General features: G+C 37.0%; 1 protein-coding gene across 2 annotated transcripts in view; it reads left to right on the plus strand.

The window, feature by feature from the left end:
- Positions 1-21940, plus strand: part of PRTG (protogenin) — a 120028-nt gene that overhangs the window by 63792 nt on the left and 34296 nt on the right. For both annotated transcript variants that reach the window (XM_032481128.1, XM_032481129.1), the window contains exons 10-11: positions 1505-1810; positions 2548-2736. In XM_032481128.1, coding sequence (XP_032337019.1) covers positions 1505-1810; positions 2548-2736 — 495 coding nt within the window. The remainder of the gene's footprint in view (positions 1-1504; positions 1811-2547; positions 2737-21940) is intronic.

Below are 21940 nucleotides of genomic sequence, written 5' to 3' on the forward strand. Positions count from 1 at the left end.
GTGAGATGGTAATCAGTGTGGGGGAGAAGGGGGAAAAAGCAGGGAAAGGGAGAAAGACTTTAGACAGACACACCTCAGGTTGTAGGTGACATTTGAAGATGTGAAGGAAACGAAAATGAAGGGGCTGGCTAGGCAGAGGGCTGGGGGATGTGCGTCCCAGGCAGAGGACGTGGGAATTGCCGAGGGCCTGAAGCACAAGCATGGCTGGAGTGGAGGGAACAAGCAGAAAGCAGTAGGCAGAGATGAATGAGGAGCCTACTGTGCGTGCAGGTTAGGGCTTTGGATGGAGCCACAGTGAGGACTCACTTTTCCTTGGAGTGAGTTGGGAGCTGTTTTGAGCAGGAAAGTGACAAGATATGACTCACAATTTAACTGCAGGTATTGAGATTTGATGCGGAGATGAGGGCAGAGGCAGGGAAATCTGTGAGGAGGCTTGTGCGACACTGCAGACTGAGGGTGACGGTGACAGGAGCCAAGACGGTGGCAGTGTGAGCCAGAGCCCCAGGATTGAGTGTATGGAGGAGTCCAGGGTAACACGCAGGTTTTTGTCTTGAGCAGTTGGACAAATAATTGCCATTACTTGAGATAGGAAAGACTGGAGAAGAAGCTATTATCATCATCCCCATTTTGTACATGAAGACACCTAGACACAGAGAAGTTCCTCTGGCCAAGATCGCACAGACTAGTAATTGATATAACAAGGATTCACACACACACAGGCTAGCTCCTGAACTCACCTTAACCCTTAACATTAGACTGCCTGCCAGTATTCTTGACTCGTTTTCCTGGAGTGCCAGTTGAATTCAGATTATTCAGAGGAAAATCACTGTTTTTATATTGAGCACAATATATTATAATTGGGGATACAAAATTTGCACCAATTTTTTATAATTTGGAAACCAGTGCTAAATTTTTGTTTTTAACACCTTTATTGTGGTATGACTCCTGCACAATAAACTACACATCTTTCAGATGTACAATTTGATGAATTTTTCATAGATGTATATGAGGTGAAACCAATGACATCACCACCAGAATCATGATAGCTAACATGTCCATCACCCTGCAAGAGTCGCACCAGTTTTTAAGATACAACTCTTACACTTCAGAATGTTATTTGTCAGATTATAACCTTGGTGTCCTAAGCTCCTCTACTCTTGTATAATTCTCTCTTTGTTGTTTTAAGGTGTTTTGGTGGGGTTATTTGAGAACCATTCTCCTATTTTGTGTCGATATTAAGTAAGCTCATATTCACCCCAGATGACATCAGAGCAGTCACAGTAGCAAGGACGAACACCTTGCTTTCTTTGCTTCTCTATACTGGACCCTGCCTCATTATTTTTCCTTTTCTGTGGTTTGTATTCTGCTTAACTGAAAACCTCAGCTAGGGCTGAAAGTATTTCTCCTTTATTATGTGGCATGTTGCTGTTAAGATAATTCAGTACCTACTGGTGTGCTAATTGACATTGATATTTATAAGTAACTTGTCTTCTTGTGTGACTAGTTCCCTTGAGACCTCCTGAAATTAGTTTGACCAGTCGAAGTCCCACGGATATTCTCATCTCCTGGCTGCCAATCCCAGCCAAGTATCGGCGGGGCCAAGTGGTGCTCTACCGCCTGTCCTTCCGCCTGAGTACCGAGAATGCCATCCAAGTTCTGGAGCTCCCGGGGACCACACACGAGTACCTTTTGGAGGGCCTGAAACCTGACAGTGTCTACCTGGTGCGGATCACTGCTGCCACCAGGGTGGGGCTGGGAGAGTCTTCAGTGTGGACCTCACATAGGACCCCCAAAGCTACCAGTGTGAAAGGTAAATTTGACTTTTAAGGAAGAGTAGCGCATTGTTTTTCCTTTTTTTCTTACCTAAGTTATGTTTATATTTTAAAATTTTGTCTTAGGAATTAAAATATTCCACAGATCATGAGCTTAATTGAAAAAAAATTTAAACTTTTTACTAAGTAGTTGCTTTTTGCGTAGAACTCATTAGCGTGTAAAACTTTTGGTTACTCTATGTTTGCTTAGCAGATCTTTCATAGACAGATGGGTCCAAATCTAATTGAATTACCAAAAATTATTTATTAATAGAGACCTAATTAATATCATTGCCATTTATTTTTAAAAAAACCAATTTATTAGAAAGACTATAATACTAGGAAGTTGTAGACCTTCCTCTTTTACTAATGTAGACTGTAACACACCTGGGCTTCTTGTTGTTAATTGATTAATCATAATACCTATTCTATCATTGAGGAATAGTGGATGGTCAAAATTAGGGAAATACTTATTGCTTCTTTGAAAAAACTTAAAATATACAAATATAATTTTGTTCTTATTTATATACCTTAGTTTTTTAGTTAGTATTTTATATTTTTAATTCTGTCTCAAAGTTTCGTCTCATTGTGGAATTTCAAAAATTAAGGTTAAGTATAACTGTTGGAATTGAACTTTTTTGCAGCTGTTGGTTTAAGACTGAGAGAACTCGATGGTCCTGTGTTTTCGTGCAAATTATGGGTCTCTTACGCATACTTTCCTGGTGAATTTTTCTAGCCCCAAAGTCTCCAGAGTTGTATTTGGAGCCTCTCAACTGTACCACCATTTCTGTGAAGTGGCAGCAGGATGCTGAGGACACAGCAACCATTCGGGGCTACAAGCTGTTCTACAAAGAGGAAGGGCAGCAGGAGAACGGACCCATTTTCTTAGATACCAGCGACCTTCTCTATACTCTCAGTGGTTTAGGTGAGTGAACCTGTCCTGCGCTTCTCCTTTTTCCCTTCCTTTCTGACCAGTTGGGGAAAAAGTTATTGGATATAAGGTAGAAGAACTGACTTCATGGTTAAAAGAAAAGAATTGACTTTTCTACCCCACTGCGTGTATCCTACTGCTCAAGTCAGTGTGTGGTCCTTGACTCTCCATTGTGAGTAAATCAACAGAAGGTCAGATAACCAGGATGTCCTTCTGTCTGCCCCCCACCTTTGCACATCTCCTTTTCTTTCTCAAGTTCACTTTTGGTAGAGTGACATGCTGATCAATTCTTTTGGCTGTATGGTGGCTGTAGAATAGGAGTGTAAAATTAGAAATACCACAAATGATCAGGTAATACACAGTAATTTAAGTTTAACTTAGAAATTGAGAGTGCTATGTAGGTGTGTTATTTTGCATGTGTAAAATACATGTAAGTTGTGTACAAAATAATGCTCTTCTATATGAGACATGTAACTGTTAATATTTACTTTATATTGCTCTAACCCAGAAACACTAAAGAAAAAGCACTTAATTTTGTGTTTGGGTTCATCAGAGTTCTGAAAGGCACTGTTTCATTCCCTATCCATCCTGTCTTTGCAGAGTGAAAGAATTTCACGATGTGAACATGTTTAGTAGAAAGTAAAGACACTTAAAAATACAGTAAATGCATGAGTATAAACAGACGGATGCTCAAGGTGCGGAATGCACATTGAGCTATTTGTTGCTTATGAATAGATTTTTGCCCATGAGTACAAAGCAGCAATTTTATGATCACCAACTAAATTCCTACTGAATTGTTAATAGCACCTTCTGCACACACTGGAAATTTACAACACTCTGGGTTTCCCTGTCACGGACTGCCCTGTGGAGTGTGGGAAGGGAAGAGGCACAGTGGTCCCATCAGGGGCTGCTTCATCTATTTCCCTGGCCGCGCAGCACAGGCTGTGAGAGCAACGTTAGACTCAAGACCCTGTGCAGCACCCTGAGAAGCAGTGGTGGGAGTCTTCTTTCAGACCCAGGAACACAGAACCCTATCCTTCAGTTCTTTGCCATAGTCTTCCAGATGGCATTTTGTTGGTAATCTTGTTTTGTCGGATTTTATTTAATCTGCATGAGGTTAAAGAAGTTTCACCATTGATCCCTGTAACGCAGCTTTATAAAGGACGAGGAGAAGTTACATATGTTCCAGGGTGACCTTCCTTAAGCCACTGATACTCAGATGACATTAGCCTAACTGACTGTGACCATTCAGCAACATTTATTTCCAGCCATGCCTTGTCGGTGTGCCCTCCCTTTCCAGACGCATGTCATTTAATCAAGAAAAATTAGTCGGTATCAAGTAAGAAATAGGATTTGGGACAATTGTTGATGAAAAGTCATACATCAAGTTCAGTACTTCCAATTTCTTCACTGATAAGGAAGTATAAATACATTGAAGATACAAAACAGTGGATTCCTAGAGCACTCTTCCCCAACTTACAGGTAGATGAATAATGAACAGATGAATAATTTATTAGAAAAAAGTCAGAATAATGCTCTGCTTGTGAAAAGTTTAGAGAAACATTTTATTATAACTTTGTCAATTAAGAGCAATTCTTTAAAATTTAAAAAATTTCCACAGACTGCATGTATATGAAGAAGTCCCATTGATCTTTGTTGAAATTTTTAATATCTCTGAATAGTAGCTTTCAATACTATAAACATTTATTTCCTCCTCTGTTTTAAAAATAGATCACACGTATTTACTGCCTGTGTTTTTATGTTGTAAAATCCTTTGCATATACTATTTGGGGTAATTCAGTTTAAAATCATTTTATAATGCATGAAAGTAGGGAATGATTTTGTTATAGTCAGTATGCCCCATCTATTAAAATAGCCCCGTGTTTCCTGACTGGAATTAAACTGAGTGGTTGTAGTAATTGCAGTGCAGGGTGACAGAGGACTCTCACAGCTGTGGGGCTTTCTTGTTAGACGCCCAGCTCCACACCCCATGGCGGGATTGGCTGACCGGCAGGGATGTGGTTGTGTGGATTCAAGCGTTGTACAACTGTTGACTAGATCACCTTTAAGATGCCTTTTAATCTTGAGAGCCCTAGGGTCTAGTCTTCCTTCTCTGGAAAGCCACGCTTGGGGCCTAGCCACCCTTAGAACAAGCGAATGGGTTTAACCCACTACGCAGACAAGCATTAACTGTTCTCAGTCCTTTCCTTCTTACTCTTGGCTACTGGGAGGGCAGTGTGTTCTGTTAACTGGACAGCTGACCATCTGTGACCATTTTAGCAAGAGCATCTGGCGAAAGCTGCCTGTTTAACAGAGAGTGATGTGTCTAGAGGGCAGTAGGTTAAGGGAACCCTGTCTGTGTCTTACATGGTGAATACTTGCTTTTACTGCGCTTTTGTACATTAAAGATACTCTAACTGGAACTAGATTTCCTAAGTGGGCTTGGAAATGAAATTTAGCTGCTGCTGTTTGCTGATTCAATGTCAATTTGAGTAGCAAAGTGATGCCTCAAAATTTCATTTTCATACGAATCCCCTTTTTGATGCCCTAATACGCATCCTTTTGTTTCCACTTCTGGTAATTAAGTTTTCATTTAAAAAGTATGTTATTGGGACACATTCTCCTTAGTAATAAATACAGTTCTTTGTTTCTGAAAGAAAGAAATAGGTGAATGAGTTCATATGTTTCCTTTAATTAACATTAAAATTTTTTAAAGTGAGGCATTGTAGGACTAGATGAAAAGATGTAACAGATGTGACCGCTGCTTAAAATAAGGATTAAACCAAAAGATTAAATTGACTCACTTGTCCAGTTTTCTCCCAAATTTCTGATTAACTAAATTTAATTGTATGTAATAATGAAAGTTATTTTAGAACATTTTACTCTAAACCTTCAAAGTTCCATTCCCTGAGATGTAGAATGTTTTGTTTTTTTTAAAGCAGCTGAGAAGGTTCTTTTGTCTTTATTAGTATATTATAAATACTGGCAGAGCAATGGAAGTATTTTGATGTTGCTAGTTTGTTCTCGTTTAATGATTTTAAAATATACAGTTTGATTTTATTGGAAGTGGTTTACTTTGGGGGAGTTGGATATAAAGCATTAGGCTTTTTTTTTTTTTTTTTTTAGCATTAGGCTTCTGATTTAATGTTTATGTGATTTGTTCTAAATTGTGGTTTGCGGTTTTCTTCAGGATTTTACATCTTTGTAGTGATTATTTTCACTTAGTTTTTTTTTTTTTACTTGGTACTTTCAGTGTTTAGCTCAGTTTTAAGTACAATTTTAAATGTTTGTTACAGTCATCACACAATAAACTGAAGCAAAATTAATAGCTGCACACTTGTGTTCCCTGATAACAGACTGATGGAAATAATTTGTTCCTCTTTTTTTGCCTGTTTATTTCAGAAATTGACTTCAAATTCTGGAGTTAGGGTTTCTGATGGTAAAGGAACCGTTTCCATAAGCTGATTGTCGGAAACTGATCTCAATTGTTTCATCTTTGTAGGATGAGAAAGTGGGGGATTATTTAGATAGTGTCTTTGCTGGTTTAGCATTTAGGACACTGATATTAGATAATCTTCAGCTTCTATTTTGCCCAAGAATTTGTGCTGTTAGATTTCACAGTAAGTGTGATGTGTTGGCATGCTATTTAGCACCAGTTGTAAAGATCCAGAATATTTAAAATCATTAGCAACGTTTTTGGATCACTTGCACATCTTCGAAACTCAATCTTTTTTTTGAGAAATCTTAAGTTAAAATTCCCAGTTATTGCTGGGAGTAGGAGTTGAAAGAAACAGTCCCTGGTTAAGGATTAATTTCAGAGTCCCTTAGCCAGTTTGTATGGAAGCATGGTAAAACTAAGTCAGATTTCTGGGTGTTATCTTTCATCATAGCAGTATAGGATTTGGTCGTGTGGTTACATATCTCATGAAAGAAAACAGAAAACTACCACTCATAAGCCAAATTGATATAGCTGGAGGAGGTTGTAATCTTTCCTTTAGTCAAGGCAGAACAAGATTTTGTTGCACAAAGAAGACCACTTTGATCAGAGAGGGTTCATTGTGAACCTTACTATAATAGCGATTTTGTTTTGAAGAGAATGAGGATCACTGAATTTACAAAATATGGAAGTCACGTTTTAAAGAAGCCAGAGTCTTTTCAGAGACTGTGTTCCCTCTTCCCCCTCACACAAGGAAGCCTTAGACAACATCCAGAGTCTTTGGAAGCCTGCTACAGGTGAAAACCCTTATAATGTGGTTGTTTTGCAACTTTCTGACTGTACCCCCTTAAGATGGAGTGGAAAATACACTATATTTTATGATAAAATCGTCCTAATTGTGAATAATTTCAGGTGTATTGTTCCATACTGACTCTTATTCTATAAATTCGTTTCAGATAATCTGGTTCCTTGATAGCAACTATCAGCTCAGATACCTTAATAGATGCCGGGATTCTTCTATGCTAAAGTAATGTACCGGCAACATAAATGGCATTAAGCGTTCTGTCCAGATTAGCTTTTTTGCGTTTATTTGTTAACAGACCATTTTTAGGGTCGGTTTAAAAGTTCCATTAACATTATTGCTGTCATTTATCACAGACAAGGTCTTTGGGATATAAACTCACATTTTTTTGCTTCTCTTCTGTTCTTCCTGTGCTTTCCCACAGTTAATTTTCACTTTTAGTAGAAATAGTTGCTCTGAACAGTATCTGATTACAGTCTTTCATTCTTTCTTTTCAAATAATTACAAAATAGGTTCATTTAACCGAAGGCAGTAGACTTCTTAAAGGAATGATTTTGGAAACCACCTACTATGTGGGCCATAAAACTGACTGTGAGTAAATTATAACAAAGCAAAGGGAACGCTTAAAAAGTACTGTCTCTCACTTCTTTCGCTGTCAAGCATCTTTTAAGTCACCGTTTCTTATGTTGTGTTTAATCTGTTACTGGGTCTTCGGCAGAGACTTAGGAGTACTGAACTATTTTTTCTTAATTTACCAAGGGAGCAAAATTTTTAAAATATTTCATTCTCTATCCAGAAATGACAAATATGATCAATACTCAAATCAATTAGAACCATATACTTAAAAAAAAAAAATCCCCTCAAAAGAAATGGAGCATCCACTTCTAAAAACTCCCATGACTAAAAAAAATAGTGTTCCATTAAGACAATAAAAAAGAAAACATTTCCATTTGCCAGTTTGCAACTGCCTCTATTTAAAGACAAATGCAGATTGATGAAGCTGTAAAAACTCTACAAAAGTTACAGTTAATCATCTGTTTATCTTTCCTTAAATTATTTTTCTTGAATGAAAGATTATCTTCCATTCTAAAATATTTTTGATACTCTCTGGACAAAATTAGAGATTTATCTCTTCTTTATGTTTGGAAAAATCTTGCCTGGCTTTTAAGTCTTAACTCTTCTGGGAATCCTCTTGTGACCCCAATTGGTGTCAGTCATTCCTATGGTACTTCGTTTACAAAGGTCTTTTATAGGAGGCACATGGCACTGACACTTACAAGAATAACATCAGTTGACTAAGTTTCATGTCTGCTGCCTAGGTTTAACTTATAAGCTCCACAGTTTATTAACAAATTAAATCCTGGTTGTTTGCCTAATCTTTTAGATAGGAATAATAATAATAATAATAATAATAATAATAATAATAATAATAATAATAATAATAATAATAATAACAGCTATTTTTTAATGTTAGGAAGATTAATGACAATGCACATAAAGTTTAGCACAATGCCTGGTAAATTGCATTGTTAAGTTCTCAGCAAATGTAAGCTGTTGCAGTTGTTTTTAAAATAGTTCTTCTACCAGGATAGAGCCTGAGAATCTATTTTAAAAAAAATTTTCCCATGTGATTTACCATGATCATTAGATTTGGAAACCACTACTTCTTGAGCTTTAATATGTGTATGAATTTACCCAGGGACCTGATTAAAATTCAGTAGGTCTGGTTGTGGCCTGAAATTTTTGCATGTCTGCCCACTTTGAGAAGCAAAGGTCTAGACTAGGGTAAGCAAATTTTTTTCTGTAATGGGCCAGATGGTAAATATTTTAGGCTTTGTGGGTGTTAGGAACTGAATGTTTATGTTCTTACCAAATTCATATGTTGAAGCCCTAACCCCATAATGTGACTGTCTTTGAAGATAGAGCCTTTGAGGAAGTGATAAATGTTACATGAGGTCATAAGGGTGGAGCCCTAATCCAATAGGACCGATGTCCTTATGAGAAGAGGAAAAGGCACCAGAGCTCCCTCTTCACCACGTGAGGCAGTGAGAAGAGAACTGTCTACAAGCCAGGAATAGAGCTCTCACCAGAAATGGAACCCTGCCAGACCTTGATCTCGGACTCCCCAGTCTCTAGACTGTGAGAAATTAATTTCTTTTGTTTTAAGCCATCCAATCTATGGTGTTTTGCCACAGCAGCCTAAGCAGACTAATACATTGGGCTGTATGGTCTCTGCCACGGTAGCACAGAGCAGACAAGGAAATATGTACACGTATGGGTGTTGGTTATGTTCCAGTAAAACTTTATTTATGGACACTGAAGTTTGAGTTTCATATAATTTTGATGTGTCACAAAATATTGTTTACATTTTTTTCTGACTACTCAAAAACAGAAAAACCATTTTTAGCTGGCAGGTGACCCAAAGGCGTTAAACCATATTATGTTTTGTCGGTTCCAGGTATAGTCTTGATAGTCCTTGCTCTTCAAACTGTGGATCCAGAATCAGCAACGTAATCTGGAATTTTATTTGAAATGTTGAATTTCAGGGTCTCCTGTCCCTTCCCCAGACCTACTGAATCAGAGTCTCCATTTTAATACAGTTACCAAGTGGTTAATATGTACATTAAAGTGGAAACACTGGTAGAGATGATCTAGTAATATTTTTCCTAAATAGCCAGTGTTAATTCTTTGTAACTTAACAACTCTTAGCTCTAGTGTGTTATTCTTGTTAGAAATCTTTCAGAAATTTGCTTTTGTGCCTTCTATGTTCCTATATTTTGCTGACCCTCTTAATTGTCAGACTGATTACAGTTTTTAATTATTGTTCCTACTAAACCTCTCTTTAGTCCATGTTTATTGCGCTTTTTACTGCTTATCCTGTGTCTAGTCACATTTCCCCATCCTTCTCAGCTTACGTGGCCCTTTGTGGGTTTAATCATTCCATTCCTGTGTTTTGTTTGCCACTGAGTACTGTTTCGTTCTCAGACAGTTCTCTTTGTGGTAGGCCCTGCATCAGGTCACAGCCATATTCAAAGTAGACATGGTCACAGCATTTGGGAAGCGTGGGAGGAAGACTGATAATTAAACAATCAATGAAAATAAGGCATGGTGAACTCTGGTAGTGGACGTCGGCACTTGGCAGGAGCCTCTGACCTATTTTAGGGCTAGAATGGAGATGGCTTCCAAGAGGAAAGAACATTTATGCTGCGATCTAAAGGAAGAAGAGGATTAGCCAGGCAAAGGGGCAGGAGCATATACGGGTTGTTTGGAGCCTAATAAAATAATAGATAATAAATTAAGCTAATAGAGAAATACACAGTAGGTACAGGGTCTCTAATAGACCCCATTCAAGTAAAGGGCTCTGAAAGTTAAGCTTCATAGCTTCGGAGAAAATCTGCCTCTAGAAAGAGGGAACGGCAGAAGCCAGGAACTGCTCGGGGAATGGTGAAATTTATGTGGGATGGCCAGGAGGTGAGGGAACCGTGTTCTGGAGGAACCGAAGTGTTACTGTGACCAGAGCAAAGCTGGAGAGGCCCGTAAGAGGCTAGCCCCTGGTAAGGCGTGTGAGGGCACTGGGGTTTGTCCTACAGGCAGTGTGAAGCTGTTAGATGATTCTAAGCACACGAGTGGCCTGATGAGATTTGTAAGTATCTTTCTGTTGCAGGGCAGGTGTAGAATGTGATGTCGAGAAGTGAGACAGGAAGCAGCTCAGAATTGATTCTTCCCGGAAAGAGGAGATTTTGTGAACTTTCTTTTCACTTTCTGGTTCAGGGATGTTATAAAACTCTGTGCTCCAAATTTGCTACAGTCCCTACTGTACATGGTAGTTTCCATCAAATAATAAATAAAAATTCCCTCACAGAACAGCTTATTTTATTGTTTTAAATCAGTTTATACTCAACTTTTGGGGATTACAATCACTATATGATATTGTGTCCACCAAATTAGCAAATTTGGAAATTTCACTGTGCAGATTCTCTTCAAAAAATCATTTACGAACTATTAACTAGTGTTGATCCCCTATCAGGAAAAAAAATCTCTTTTAACATAGAAGGGGAAGGTATTTGGACCTTTGGCTTATGCCTGCCTTTAGCCAATTCTGTAACTGTGTTAAAGTGTTTTAATTTATTCTTCATTTTGTTGGAGTTAACTCTCAGAAGACATCCAGTCACAAATCTAATGATGTATTCTGTCCCCTGAGAAAGCCTAATTACTCTTGATTTGTTCCTCTCATTTTAAGCAACTCTGATACTGCCTAGTTAATTAAATTTTGTGTTTTTAAATAATCAAAGAAGTAAAGGAAACACAGCCATGGATTCCATAAACCCATAACACAAACTGTTCTTTGAATCCAAAGCATGAAGCCATGAGCATTTAGTAGTCAATCAAAAGGAGAATATTTTTTAACCCACTCAGCTGCTATCATTGAGTGGACCCAAAGCTGCAGCACTGTTTGTAAAGCTATTATTAGCACTGTGTGAATACAGTGAATACAGTGTTTTATGGAACTCCGTGAATCTCAGGTAAAGAGGGTCCTCTGCTTTCTTGGGGCTGTTCTCTTGGACCCTACTAGAAGGTTTATAACACAGAAGCTCTTTGGCCTTGCAAATCAGATGAACTCCATTTGGAAATTACTAATAATGGGCTGCAGTTACTGTTAAATTAGTGTAAATTAATTACCAGCAAATTAATTGCAAAATTAAATGCAAAATTTCTAATTTTAGGGTTGCAATACATATTTTTCTCAGAAGTTTATGTGTGTGTTCCCCATTATTCTCTATTATTTTTAAAATTTAAAAATTAGTGTACATTAATTGAATGCACATATTCTGCCGGGCCTTGTGTTGGGCACAGGCACAGGGATCCTGAACATAAGCTGGCATGCCTGTCTCCAGAGTGTTTTAAGTTCAGCCTGGAGGACTTATCAGTATTCATAGGAAAAGTGCTCATAGGCAAAACTGAGGTATAGTCAGAGTATTCTGGAAACATAAAGGATAAATGACTAATTTTACTGCATGATGAAAAATAGTTTGCCCAGTAGAGAAGTGGAGGAAAACCACTCCAATCATAAGAGCTTAAAATGTACAAAAACAGAAAGATTAAAAGAGGAGGAAAACCACTCCAATCATAAGAGCTTAAAATGTACAAAAACAGAAAGATTAAAAGAGGTAGCCTCATTGATTTGCTATGGCTAAAACATGGGTTATGTGGGTAGGGGTTATTGAGACTAAAACCGTAGAGTTAACCACGTGCGTGTGTTTTAAGAACCCTTAATATTTGGTCTTTGTCCTGATAAACAGTGAAGAACTATCAAAAGGTTTTAAGTGAGAAAATAACATGGCTTGTTTAGACAGATAACTGGTAATTATATTTTTGAGGATAGGTTTAGAGAGTGCAGTGAGCATGGGTCAAGGAGGGGGCTACTAAAGACAAGAAATCAATAAAATGGGTTTTGAAATAATCTAAAATAGTAAAGTAAGTATAAGCTAAGACAGTAGTTCATTGGAGAGATGGAGAGATGGCAGATGAGAAGATTTTCGGGCTTAGAACTTTTCTGATTACATGTGGGCCTGATGGAAGACCTTCATATATAGGGATTATGCCTAAGGGGTCTATGAAAAGATGTTCAGCATCATTAGTCATTAGGGAAATACAAATTTAAAAAATGTTAACTACAGTAAGGTTCCACTGCATACCTATTAGAATGACCAAAAAATGTATAAATACTAAAGCTGCCAGTAACAAGTGCTGACATGGATGCAGAACACCTAGAACTCTTACACATTATTGTAGGAATGCAAAATGGTACAGCTGCCCTGGAAAACAGTTTAGTGCTGTCTTATAAAGTTAAACATGCCTGTGCCATGTGACCCAGCAGTTTAACCTAGAAAAATGAAAATGGTTGTTCACACAGAAACCTATATGCAAATATATAGCTCAGGTCACAGTCCCCCCAAACTAGAAACAGCAGTTTTCCTTCAGTGGGTGAGTGGAAAAACAAACTGTAGTCTATCCATACAATTGAATTACTCCTCAGCAGGAAAGAAAGAGAGAGAGAAAGAAGGAGAGAAGGAGAGAAAGAGAGAGAGAAAGAAAAAGAAAGAAAGAGAGCGAGAGAAAGAGAGAGAGAAAAAGAGAAATAAAGAAAGAAAAGCAAGCAAGCAAGCAAGCAAGCAATGAACTGTATTGCTACTTGCAGTAGTTTATTGATGAGTATCAATGGCATTGTGCTGAGTAAAAGAGGCCAGTCTCAATAGGGTGCATTCTGTATGATTCCATTTGTGTAAAATTCTTGAGAAGTCAAAACTATAGGGATGGAGGACAGTGATTTCTATGGATTAGGGGTGGGGGCAGGATTTAACTACAAATGGACAGCACCAGCAGTTTCTTGAGATGATGGGATTGTTCTGTTTCCTGTTTGTGGTGGTGGTTACACAAATCTGTGCATGTGTGAAATAGAACCATATACCCCCAAAAGGCCAATTTGAAAAATTGAGATAGAAGACTAAAAGTTTTGAAATAGACTGGCCAGCATTTAAATTCTAGCTCTCCACACACTTGGGTTGTGATCTTGGTCAAGTTACTGCACTTCCATGAACCTCGATTTGCACAGTGTCCAGGATGCTGAGGATTAAATATTCTACTACATGTGGAACCCTCAACACAGTGCCCTGGTATGTAAGTGCTCAATAACTATTAGCTGTCTGTAAACATCATTTGGTGTGTAAGAAGTTGGACTGATTCTCAAGAGCTCTGGGTGGACAGTACTTTAATTGGAGTAGAATTTTCAGGAGTAAGATGAGGTTTGGAAAAGTGGGAGATAGTAAGTTCAGTTTTGATCATGTTGGGTTGGAAAGGTTAGTGTTCTGGTGAAGATGCGAACTCATTGTTGATCTGATTTTGTGAGAATCCTCCTGTATTTTGAAGCGAGAGACACTGCCATAGTTCAGTAGGCATTCTGTGTGATTCATTGGGTTTATAGATGTACTTTTTGGTGTACTTGTGGGAGAGGGAGAGCTGTGAGTCTCTTTACTCTGCCATCTTGGCACCTCCCTCTCTTTTTTTAAAAATCATCTCTATAGACCTCAGGAAACTGAAATTCCTTCCATTTGCTTTCCATATAGATAAGGTCCTATTTATATTCTTTATTTGGTGCAATTCTAACATTTATCACTTTTCTTTTACTTGCCATAAAAGATAGAGGAATTTTAAATAAGAAAGAAGCAAAAAGGATCAGGTAAATCATTGCTGCTATGTTATGGGAAAAAAACAGTTGGCAAATTCCAAACTGTTCCTTGTAGCAGATCACAGAAGACATCTGGTACTCTTCAATATTTGAAAGCCTTTTTGTAACTTTTTTTGTAAATCAGTTGAATGCAAGAGCAGTAGTAGTATCATTTGCATTTCTGCTTATTAAATTGGAGCATTGCAAAAAGCATTAAAATGACAGTGTGTCCTGAAAGAATAAATGCTTTTTACTCTTGTGCTGTATATTGTATTGGGTCGGAATTGTATCAGTGGCACCCTTTGGGATGTTATACCCAACAATTTTATTTCCCCCTTTAAAAAGATCATTCTGACAAGAGACAAGGCAGGCATAAATGCCTATATTTTCTTAAACATCTTTCCTCCATCTTTAAAAAAAATATTAAGGTTCTATTTTCCATATCAAACCCAAAAAAATAATTGGGAAAAGAATTTTGATAGTTTTTCCTGGACTTTTATATTCTTAGTCTTGAATAGTCATCACCTTTAGAAATGCTGTAAAACATGAAAAGCTCTGTGAAAAACATCTGTCTTGTTATTAAATGAGGTGTAATTTGTGAACACACACACACAAAACCCTACTCCTTTTTTTTCCTCCAAGATAAAGCAAAGTTGTTTTTTTTGCCCAAGAACGAAATTGATGCATTTGCCTAAATGGTCCTCACTTCTGTGGGTTTGAAGTTGTTTTACTGCTTTAGCAGCTGTGTGGCAAGTTTTCTAGCAGACAATGGTGATGGAGAGGAGGACTCAGCTGCATCTGGTTTCTCTTTGTAAAATGCCTGAAAAGTTAATATTTAGTAGTTTTCTCGAGAAAGCATTTCGGCTGTAGAAGGGGAACTTTCTTAGTACCTAAATTGGCTTGCTGTTTCCTACGCATACGTTTTGTTTTCTTAAGAAGAAAAAGAAGGAGAAAGAAAGAAAGGAGTAAAGAAAATCATCTACCCTAAAACTACACAGCACAGATAACCCTTTGACCCTTGGCGCTGGGTAAAGATTTACAGTACTTGTGGAGCCACACTTCACATGCCTGACTGCGGAGAGCCCTAAATAAAGCAAGGCCCCTGTGGAGATGGAGAAAATGAGCAGGACAAGGAGGTTCCATTATTTCAAGTGGCTGTGGGTTTGTGTGTGTGTGTGTGTGTGTGTGTGTGTGGTGGTGGTGTTTTTTGGGTTTTTACCGCTCTGTAAAGTGAAATACCAGTTGTGAAGTGTCTCCAGTTTTGAGTCTGATGTCACTGAAGTTTGGGGTCTGATGCTAGAGGACTTAGGGTTGGGGATGCCTGGAGGCCGTGTCCTCTGTTTCCCTTGCTCTCAGCAAATATCCCTTCCTGCCGGCTCCCTCAAAGTAAATTTCCACTTGAAATATGTTTTCTTTAGGGAACGAAAGAAACAGAAAAAAAAAAAAAAAGCACTATTGAAATAAGGTGAGATGAGGCTCACCAGTTGTTTCTCTCTTTGTATGTTAAGAAGTCAAGTTTTTCTTCAGATACCAAATACGAAAAGTACATGAGAACAAAATTAACCCCACTATTTGTCTCCAGAAAACATATTTTTAATTTCATTTCAAATGACACTTTAAGATCTTCGAAGACTCTTTGAAAGTTTACTATTTCGTGATGTTCAGGTCTATTTAATGTTTAACTAATAGCTTTATACTGAATCTTTAACTTTATGTATCTCTCTCCTAAAATATCCCAGTATCCTCTATAGCACTTTGTATTTATATTTTATTTATTAAATTTATTTTACTGTTTTACTTTCTGTCTCCTTTCTACATGTGCTTTAAAATGGTAACCTCATTAAATGGTAACAAAATCAGCGTTTCCTTGGTTTTAGGAAGATGGTCATAGTTTTTTTTATCAGCTTGATTGTTTTATAGGCCAGAACTTCCCAATGATATTTTTATGAATGAAGGAAAAAATTCAGTAAGCTTTTTCCTTTTTTACTAATTTTCAGAATCTGTAAGCATGGTAAAATGCTTGACATGAATTGCGAACAACAGTTTTCCTTACAGAAGGGAAAACTCTTCTAGGAAATTAAATCAATACTGTCCATTAATCATACTGCATGTCAACCCTCAAAGCACTCTGGACGTTTCTGGTGAATGTAAAGAATCTTTAGATGTGTGAGGTCTTTAAAGATCTAAGTAAGTTAAAGGAGAGGAGGTTTTTTAAATGCCACATTAGCACATGAAAGAAACTTCAGAGTGGATAGGAAAAAAAACATTTGCTGCATAGCAGTAATTGTACTTGGGGGTTTTGTTTTGTTTTTGTTTTACGCTTGTTCTTTAAAAAAAACTTAATGCAAAAATGAAATGTTAAGCTTTGTGCTAAGTAAACCCTCCCTGAGGCGGAAGGGAGCTACAAGACAGGCACTGCTGGAGGCAAATATTTTTATCTTAGCCTTTAAAAACATTTTGTGTGCTTCATAAAGCACATCATAGGACAGTTACACGTGTGTATGTTATAAATAAAGGTATATTTGTTATGAATATGCATGTTAGAAAAAATACTAATGGAGGGGAAAATAAAAAATTTGGAGACCACTATTCTAAAATAGGGAATTGGTTATTTCTAAGTAACTACCCCAGTTATGAAGCTTTACAGTCTAGAAGAGGAAATAGACATTAGTCACATCACCACATAAATTACAATCGCACACTTTGGTAAGTGCTGTGGTGGAAAAGCATACAGAGTTATAAGGCATAGGGTGTCATAAGTTACAAGGGACACTATGTAGTTTGTGAGTGGCCATTGGAGTGGATTTCCCTGAGAAACTGATAATGAATTGAGATCTGAAGGATACTAGAAGTTAACTAGGTGAAGGACCCTGAAGGGATAATGAAAGATTTAAAGAAGGCATGGCATAAACCATAGTCAGAGACTAATTATCAAAACAGGCTGAATACTGGTATATTTTCCTGTCTGAACAACTTGATTCTCAGTTGATTTGGATAAGCTACTGTGATAACGTAATCCCAACAGAGTTTATTGAAATTTTACTTTTTTCTTCCACTCTGTGATGCTTGAACTCTTCAAAGACTTTGCGTAACATCCCAGAATGTAGGCTGTCCTGTGTAAGTGTAAGCTTCTTGAATTAGCCAAGATAGGGGACGCCACTAACACTGACCTTATCACAGAAACTAGAGCGGTTGTTTCAGCTGAAGATGAAAATGGCACCTGAGCTTTCTTAGCATGCCAGGATGTTGGTAATAACTTAGGAAACCTGTGCAATGGGCAGCACATTTTGCCTGATTATCACAATATATGACTTCCCTGGTAGATTGTGTAAGTATATCTAACTCAAGTCATTATTTCAAGTGTATATACTTCCTGCTTCCTTCTAAGAAAGATTTGGAGGGACGCAATACAGAAACACAGAATTCAACAAAATAAAAAAAAGAAATAGGTGATATAAGGCCCAGTGTTGGTAAGGGTTTGGGGTTAGAGAACACTCATATTGATAGTGGGAGTGTAAATTGATATACAGCTTTTCTAAGGATAATTAGGCAACACCAAAGGGGGGGGTGCATTTAATACACACTCTTACCTAGCAACTCCGTTAATAGACGCCTGTCATAAGAAAGTAATAATGAACATTCACAAACATTTAATCACAGGGATGTTCACTGTAGTATACAGGGTCATTTATGATTGTGAAAAGCTGGACAAAACCTAAATGTTCAACTACAGAAGTTTAATAAAATAAACTATGGTACATACATACAACTTGAATAAATGTGGACATTAGAAGGAATGTTTTAGGAGAATGTTTAATAATATGAGTAGTTGTCCGTAGTATATTAAATGAAAAGAGCAGGTTATAAAATGCAAAAAATACTGAGTATGTGTGCAAGTGGCTAGGAAAAGGAATGAAAAAACATACAGACTAATGCTCACAGTGCTTATCTCTGGATGCTGATTTTTAAGGATATTTTCTTTTTCTTTTTTCTTTTGGCTTATCTGAGTTTTATAAACTTTCTGTAACAAATACATATTTGATCATAATGAGAAAAAAACAATAAAGTGCATTTTAATTGACTATACCTAGATGAAGAAATTGGAGCAAAGATAAATCAAGATTGAAAAATCAATGAAACCAGGGTAGCAGCTTCCTTATTGCATGCCGTAAGGTACTGTATGGTTGTTAGAAATGCCTGTAAGTTTAGCTGTGAGCTTCCTTGCAGCCAAAGCAAACCACAAATACTGTTAGCTGTGAGGATCAAGATATTTTAATTATTAGAAGATTGTAATACACTAATTAAATTCCCAAAATACAGTACCTCCAAAAAACTGTGTTCAAATTGTGGGAGATTATCTCTGAATCTGTGTATTGAAAACCGTATTATGCTTGACAATGACTTAAGATAACACAGGAAGAGGATTCCTGTGGTTTCTAGGATCATTTAACAAGTTATAGGGTTTTGAATGACCTAGAGATATTAATGGAGGAAACAATTAAAATAATTTTTTGAACTTTCACCTTTCTCCATCTGGATGACCAAGTATGAAGATTTTTAGTATGGTTTCCGTTTCTTGAATACACTCCTATTCTTTTCATAAAATGGCTTTTTGTCTCAGAAGAAAAATCATGGCAGATGGGCCTTAACTCTGACCTTTCAAAACTATGGAAACTACATCTGAAACACTCTTTTTAAAAGGCCCATTTTCCTAGGCACATTTCCACTCTGAGAAATTAAAGTTATTGTTTTAATCATATTAATTCTCTATTCCATGCTGATTCAGTTGCACACTTTATGGCCTTGATTTCTTGGGGCACTCTGTTCCCATGCTGTGTACATATTACAAATTGGTATTCCCGCATGACTCATTGAAAATTAAGGAAAGAAATGTGTGTTTATGTTTATATACAAAGTCCCAGATATTTCTAGAAATTTTATAAGAAGCCTAGAAACATGTTGGTGCTTTTCATTGTCTTGTCAGACAAGAGTTCAATACAAACATTCATATGGATAAGGAGATAAACAGATACAGAGATAAAATTGGCCACTAAGAAAATTAGAGTATTCTGGGGTTAGGAAAGCTTATGAAACCATGATATTGCTCTTTAACAAAAAAGCTGACAAATTTGCACTTACAAAAAAATGGACTTTATTTCCCTTAAAAAAAAAAAAAACAAACACCACCTTTATTAAAGTCATAGTCTAACCTGCGTAATATTCTTGGCAAAAACACTTAGTCTGAATCTAACCAGGAGGAAACAATTAGATAAATCCAGATGTGAGGCAGTCTACAAAACACCTGGACTGATTCTTTAAAGATGTTCTTGTCATGAAAGATAAGAAAAAGACAGGGAACAGTTCTAGAGGAAGAAGCAGTGTGTGACCTTCAGCTGGATTCAGGAATTGGGGTGGGAGGGGCAGATAATAAAGGACATATTGGTGGGAAATTTAAAAATGGACTGTGTGTCTGATAAAACTGTATCAGTGTTAAATCTATTGGATGTAATAATGGTATTGTGGTTATGTAGGAGAGACTCTCCTGTTCTCAGGGGAAACATGTCCAAGTATTTAGGTGTGAAGTTCAGTGATAGTTCAACAAAAGGAAATGTACACTTGAACACATGCACATACCAATAAGAGAATAAGAAATCAGGAAAATACATCAAAATGTTTAAAAAATAATTTAAAATGTTAAAAATGCCCTGTGCTGTGTGTTTAATCAGCTCTTCCAAGTTAGGAATGGTTTTACAATAATTACGCACATGGTTAAAACAACAGCACTTCTGAAATAACAACTGATTATATAAAACAATTTCTTCCGATGTGTGTGATATTTAAAAGTTATATCAATTGGCATACATTGTAATATAACTTTACCCACTGAGAAATAAATACAGAAAATCAATTTCTTACTCATACTGTCCAGTAGCCCTTCCAACTAAACCTCACTTGAGGAACTAAAAACTGAAATTATTTCTTCTATTCATGGAATGTTTACAAATTGGTGTTTATAATAATATACTTCAGATTGATTATAAGAAATCTTAGGTTTTTCTTTTGAATATTTTACTTATCAGAAAAATGGTTTTTGGTTTAACTCCGTATGCTCAAATTGTTTCAGATTCTCTATCATACCTGTTGAAAGCTATTTAAAGATATATTGAATACCTTCCAAGTACCCCCAAAGATCTTTAGTGTCTTTCAGTATCTGAAAGTATCTATATAAACTTCAGGTTTATATAGAACTTGAGTAGACAGTTTATAGCCAATTAACACGGTAATGACTTGCACCTGCTTATATCAAAGAACTCCCAGAATTCTCTTATCTGCTAGCATTAAAATTGATTTCAGAGTGATACATTCAACAAAGTTTAAATAAATTGCTGTAACACAGTGCTTCTTGTGAGTTCTAAAGGAGGCATAAATAAATAACGAAATCATGTTTTATCACTGTGATTGATGAAGCTGATATTTCACCAGCTTGCATTTCCTACTTGAGAAGAAATTTAAGATTGGTTTCAAGCTGTCTACCTGCTTCTTTCCCATCTTGTAAGCATGCTTTTAACTGCCGAGGTCTGAGATTTGGAGGAATGGTTATCAAAGCACAGATGTTTTTGCCATGAAACTGTGCACCTCCGACCAAGTCACCGTGGTTCAGGAGATGATAGATGGTATTTTCATGTTGCCTCACAAAAAGGTCAAAATGGCATGGCGAGCCCACGATAGTGAAAGGGAGAAATGTTAGTCCTGGAAGGAAATTTATTTCATGGCTTCAGGGGAAGTTTGGTTGTCATGAATAGGCTCTCTCTGTCAGTCTATAAAAATATTGTTTGTAAGGCAATGATGTATGTCAGACAGACAGTGTCTGTGTGTTGGCAGACAGAGCAGCTACTTAAATGCTAAGCCGAATATAGTAACATAAGTCAAGTACTTTGTATGCTTTTAGGATAAGGATTGCTCTGGATAGAAATATCAACATAATCAAAGGGATTTATTTCATTTTCTTAGATAACGACTTTAAGTAAACTTCCTTTGTAAATTTTATAGTCTCGTAAAATGCGCTCCCCACTTCCGCATTCTAACACACTTGTTTATGTTACAAATTCTTGTAATCCGCAATCCCTCCATATTATTCACTTTTAAATTATTCAGGAATAATAGATGTGGACCAGCTTTATTAGAACTCTTCACATAAAGCTGTTACAAATTTTGTAACAGTTAAGCCACTGCTTTTTTGGAGTCTTCTTTCTTTTTCTCCGTCCAGCCCACAGGCACCATCAGCCGTCGGCACAATTTCATTAGTTGATGGTGTAGTTGGAGAGACTCAGTGGCAGTGCTTGCTCATCTTACAAAACTGGACCATTGAGGTGCCTTTCTTCCACAGGGATTCACAAAGGGCAAAGGAATGCCATAAGAAAAGAACATAAAAGATCAAAACCTGTGTCAGAGCTTCCAATATCACTTTCAAATTCGTTTTTTCAGTGTTTGGTTGTAAATCAGATTCATTCATGGCAATGTTCAAGTAGAAATCTTCAACCCCAAATATATCTTACCCAGACAGCCCCAAGTAATGCATTTGTCAAAGGTGAAAAATGGATTTTAAAAGAAGTCTTAAAAGTCTAACAGAGGTATAAAAATGAAATCATGCCATCAAAAAAGAAATAACATGATCAGAATACTAGTGAAGACAATATAACTGGGAAAGCCTTAGGCTTCTGGATTTTACAAAACA

Source organism: Camelus ferus, chromosome 6 (assembly GCF_009834535.1).
Source record: "Camelus ferus isolate YT-003-E chromosome 6, BCGSAC_Cfer_1.0, whole genome shotgun sequence".
Taxonomy (NCBI): domain Eukaryota; kingdom Metazoa; phylum Chordata; class Mammalia; order Artiodactyla; family Camelidae; genus Camelus; species Camelus ferus.